The 6,168-nt window shown below is 38.0% G+C and overlaps 1 protein-coding gene across 1 annotated transcript; it reads left to right on the top strand.

The window, feature by feature from the left end:
• Nucleotides 1-4,158: 4,158 nt before the first annotated feature.
• On the top strand, nt 4,159-5,106 carry LOC123743857 (dynein heavy chain-like; the record flags this gene model as incomplete). The annotated part of the gene is made up of 1 exon (XM_045722564.1): nt 4,159-5,106. A coding segment is annotated over one exon (948 nt), but the record flags the coding sequence as incomplete, so codon positions are not given.
• Between the last annotated feature and the right edge of the window lie 1,062 nt (nt 5,107-6,168).

Genomic DNA, 6,168 nt, shown 5'->3' with positions numbered 1-6,168 from the left:
CATCATTACAGAGAGCTGTAGTCTGTCTACATCATTACAGAGAGCTGTAGTCTGTCTAGCTACATCATTACAGAGAGCTGTAGTCTGTCTAGCTACATCATTACAGAGAGCTGTAGTCTGTCTACATCATTACAGAGAGCTGTAGTCTGTCTACATCATTACAGAGAGCTGTAGTCTATCTACATCATTACAGAGAGCTGTAGTCTGTCTAGCTACATCATTACAGAGAGCTGTAGTCTGTCTAGCTACATCATTTCAGAGAGCTGTAGTCTATCTACATCATTACAGAGAGCTGTAGTCTGTCTAGCTACATCATTACAGAGAGCTGTAGTCTGTCTATCTACATCATTACAGAGAGCTGTAGTCTGTCTACATCATTACAGAGAGCTGTAGTCTGTCTAGATCATTACAGAGAGCTGTAGTCTGTCTACATCATTACAGAGATATGTAGTCTGTCTAGCTACATCATTACAGAGAGCTGTAGTCTGTCTAGCTACATCATTACAGAGAGCTGTAGTCTGTCTACATCATTACAGAGAGCTGTAGTCTGTCTAGCTACATCATTACAGAGAGCTGTAGTCTGTCTAGCTACATCATTACAGAGAGCTGTAGTCTGTCTAGCTACATCATTACAGAGAGCTGTAGTCTGTCTATCTACATCATTACAGAGAGCTGTAGTCTGTCTATCTACATCATTACAGAGAGCTGTAGTCTATCTACATCATTACAGAGAGCTGTAGTCTATCTACATCATTACAGAGAGCTGTAGTCTATCTACATCATTACAGAGAGCTGTAGTCTGTCTATCTACATCATTACAGAGAGCTGTAGTCTATCTACATCATTACAGAGAGCTGTAGTCTATCTACATCATTACAGAGAGCTGTAGTCTGTCTATCTACATCATTACAGAGAGCTGTAGTCTCATCTACATCATTACAGAGAGCTGTAGTCTGATCTACATCATTACAGAAAGCTGTAGTCTGTCTAGCTACATCATTACAGAGAGCTGTAGTCTATCTACATCATTACAGAGAGCTGTAGTCTGTCTATCTACATCATTACAGAGAGCTGTAGTCTGTCTATCTACATCATTACAGAGAGCTGTAGTCTATCTACATCATTACAGAGAGCTGTAGTCTATCTACATCATTACAGAGAGCTGTAGTCAGTCTATCTACATCATTACAGAGAGCTGTAGTCTGTCTATCTACATCATTACAGAGAGCTGTAGTCTGTCTATCTACATCATTACAGAGAGCTGTAGTCTGTCTACATCATTACAGAGAGCTGTAGTCTGTCTATCTACATCATTACAGAGAGCTGTAGTCTGTCTACATCATTACAGAGAGCTGTAGTCTGTCTACATCATTACAGAGAGCTGTAGTCTGTTTATCTACATCATTACAGAGAGCTGTAGTCTGTCTACATCATTACAGAGAGCTGTAGTCTGTCTATCTACATCATTACAGTGAGCTGTAGTCTGTCTAGCTACATCATTACAGAGAGCTGTAGTCTGTCTATCTACATCATTACAGAGAGCTGTAGTCTGTCTAGCTACATCATTACAGAGAGCTGTCGTCTGTCTATCTACATCATTACAGAGAGCTGTAGTCTGTCTAGCTACATCATTACAGAGAGCTGTAGTCAGTCTATCTACATCATTACAGAGAGCTGTAGTCTGTCTACATCATTACAGAGAGCTGTAGTCTGTCTATCTACATCATTACAGAGAGCTGTAGTCTATCTACATCATTACAGAGAGCTGTAGTCTGTCTAGCTACATCATTACAGAGAGCTGTAGTCTGTCTAGCTACATCATTACAGAGAGCTGTAGTCAGTCTATCTACATCATTACAGAGAGCTGTAGTCTGTCTACATCATTACAGAGAGCTGTAGTCTGTCTATCTACATCATTACAGAGAGCTGTATTCTGTCTACATCATTACAGAGAGCTGTAGTCAGTCTATCTACATCATTACAGAGAGCTGTAGTCTGTCTATCTACATCATTACAGAGAGCTGTAGTCTGTCTACATCATTACAGAGAGCTGTAGTCTGTCTAGCTACATCATTACAGAGAGCTGTAGTCTGTCTATCTACATCATTACAGAGAGCTGTAGTCTGTCTACCATCATTACAGAGAGCTGTAGTCTGTCTAGCTACATCATTACAGAGAGCTGTAGTCTATCTACATCATTACAGAGAGCTGTAGTCTGTCTAGCTACATCATTACAGAGAGCTGTAGTCTGTCTATCTACATCATTACAGAGAGCTGTAGTCTGTCTACATCATTACAGAGAGCTGTAGTCTGTCTAGATCATTACAGAGAGCTGTAGTCTGTCTACATCATTACAGAGATATGTAGTCTGTCTAGCTACATCATTACAGAGAGCTGTAGTCTGTCTAGCTACATCATTACAGAGAGCTGTAGTCTGTCTACATCATTACAGAGAGCTGTAGTCTGTCTAGCTACATCATTACAGAGAGCTGTAGTCTGTCTAGCTACATCATTACAGAGAGCTGTAGTCTGTCTAGCTACATCATTACAGAGAGCTGTAGTCTGTCTATCTACATCATTACAGAGAGCTGTAGTCTGTCTATCTACATCATTACAGAGAGCTGTAGTCTATCTACATCATTACAGAGAGCTGTAGTCTATCTACTCATCATTACAGAGAGCTGTAGTCTGTCTATCTACATCATTACAGAGAGCTGTAGTCTGTCTATCTACATCATTACAGAGAGCTGTAGTCTATCTACATCATTACAGAGAGCTGTAGTCTATCTACATCATTACAGAGAGCTGTAGTCTGTCTATCTACATCATTACAGAGAGCTGTAGTCTATCTACTACATCATTACAGAGAGCTGTAGTCTATCTACATCATTACAGAAAGCTGTAGTCTGTCTAGCTACATCATTACAGAGAGCTGTAGTATATCTACATCATTACAGAGAGCTGTAGTCTGTCTATCTACATCATTACAGAGAGCTGTAGTCTGTCTAGCTACATCATTACAGAGAGCTGTAGTCTGTCTATCTACATCATTACAGAGAGCTGTAGTCTGTCTATCTAAGGGTTGTCAGAGGAGGACAACATAGTTCACTCTACCTACATGACTCTGGTCAACAGTAGTTCACTCTACCTACATGACTCAGGTCAACAGTAGTTCACTCTACCTACATGACTCTGGTCAACAGGTCAACAGTAGTTCACTCTACCTACATGACTCAGGTCAACAGTAGTTCACTCTACCTACATGACTCTGGTCAACAGGTCAACAGTAGTTCACTCTACCTACATGACTCAGGTCAACAGTAGTTCACTCTACCTACATGACTCTGGTCAACAGGTCAACAGTAGTTCACTCTACCTACATGACTCTGGTCAACAGTAGTTCACTCTACCTACATGACTCTGGTCAACAGTAGTTCACTCTACCTACATGACTCTGGTCAACAGTAGTTCACTCTACCTACATGACTCTGGTCAACAGTAGTTCACACACAAACACATTCACATCCACACACAGAGACACACGCACACACATACACAGACTCACACACACACACAGACACACAAACACACACACACACACACACAGACACAAACACATAGACACACACACACAAACACTAATAGTGTTCTGGTCTATAGTAGTGTACTATATATGGAATAGAGCTCTGGTCTAAAGTAGTGTACTATATAGGGAATAGGGCTCTGGTCTAAAGTAGTGTACTATATAGGGAATAGGGCTCTGGTCTATAGTAGTGTACTGTATAGGGAATAGGGCTCTGGTCTAAAGTAGTGTACTGTATAGGGAATAGGGCTCTTGTCTATAGTAGTGCACTATATAGGGAATAGGGCTCTGGTCTATAGTAGTGCACTATATAGGGAATAGGGCTCTGGTCTATAGTAGTGTACTGTATAGGGTATTTGTGACCCATTTGGGATTTTACATCTGATTGTTGTCAGTTTTCACAGCAACGATGCAATATACTGTACAATATACACACTATACTGTACAATATACACAATATACTGTAGAATATACACAATATACTGTACAATATACACACTATACTGTACAATATACACACTATACTGTACAATATACACACTATATTGTACAATATACACAATATACTGTACAATATACACAATATACTGTACAATATACACACTATACTGTACAATATACACACTATACTGTACAATATACACACTATACTGTACAATATACATAAAATACTGTACAATATACACAATATACTGTACAATTTACACACTATATTGTACTATATACACACTATACTGTACAATATACACAATATACTGTACAATATACACAATATACTGTACAATTTACACACTATATTGTACAAGATACACACTATACTGTACAATATACACACTATACTGTACAATATACACAATATAATGTACAATTTACACACTATTTTGTACAATATTCACACTATACTGTACAATATACACAATATACTGTACAATATACACAATATACTGTACAATTTACACAATATACACAATATACACAATATACTGTACAATATACACAATATACTGTACAATTTACACACTATATTGTACAAGATACACACTATACTGTACAATATACACACTATACTGTACAATATACACAATATACACAATATACTGTACAATATACACACTATACTGTACAATATACACAATATACACAATATACACAATATACTGTACAATATACACAATATACTGTACAATTTACACACTATATTGTACAAGATACACACTATACTGTACAATATACACACTATACTGTACAATATACACAATATACTGTACAATTTACACACTATTTTGTACAATATTCACACTATACTGTACAATATACACAATATACTGTACAATATACACACTATACTGTACAATATACACAATATACACAATATACACAATATACTGTACAATTTACACACTATATTGTACAAGATACACACTATACTGTACAATATACACACTATACTGTACAATATACACAATATACACAATATACTGTACAATATACACACTATACTGTACAATATACATACAATATACACAATATACACAATATACTGTACAATATACACAATATACTGTACAATTTACACACTATATTGTACAAGATACACACTATACTGTACAATATACACACTATACTGTACAATATACACAATATACACAATATACTGTACAATATACACAATATACTGTAGATATTATTGGTTCTATAAGCAACATCCTTCACTTCCGACATTCAGATGACATTACAATGATAGCAGGAGATCCAAGACATTATTTCAGTGAGGTTACATGAAGCCCCAGCAACATGCCACACCGTCCCTGTTGTTGTAGAAACAGTTCAAACACCAACATGTCAATTATTAATAATGAACACTTTGAGTTTATAAAACATGAATTCAGCTGCAGCTAAATGTGTGAAACCTGGTCAATTAATTAGTCCGATAAATGAGATGCCATGAATATTACCATCACTGTAAAACATTCATTACCATTAATAAACTGAATTCAAAGATGTTTGCGTTTAGCTGTTATTTTGCATCACAAATCACGGAGAAAGTGAATAGAACCATTTCCTGGCTAATAATGATTTTCTACAGATATTAGCCAATGAACACAGTGCTTCGTGATCATGGTTTTCAGGCAGCTACTGTGATTGGCTTACAGTAACATATTTCCTGGACTTTGTGATCATGAGTTAAGTTTTCTCAGTAGTGAACTAGTTAGTTTAGCGACTTCTATACTGACCCCTCTGTTCCCCTCACCACTATACTGACCCCTCTGTTCCCATCACCACTATACTGACCCCATCTCCACTCTACTGACCCCTCTGTTCCCCTCACCACTATACTGACCCCTCTGTTCCCATCACCACTATACTGACCCCATCTCCACTCTACTGACCCCTCTGTTCCCCTCACCACTATACTGACCCCTCTGTTCCCCTCACCACTATACTGACCCCTCTGTTCCCATCACCACTATACTGACCCCTCTGTTCCCATCACCACTATACTGACCCCTCTGTTCCCCTCACCACTATACGGACCCCTCTGTTCCCATCACCACTATACTGACCCCTCTGTTCCCCTCACCACT

Source organism: Salmo salar, chromosome ssa07 (genome assembly GCF_905237065.1).
Source record: "Salmo salar chromosome ssa07, Ssal_v3.1, whole genome shotgun sequence".
NCBI lineage: Eukaryota > Metazoa > Chordata > Actinopteri > Salmoniformes > Salmonidae > Salmo > Salmo salar.
This window is presented reverse-complemented; position numbering and strand designations above follow the sequence as displayed.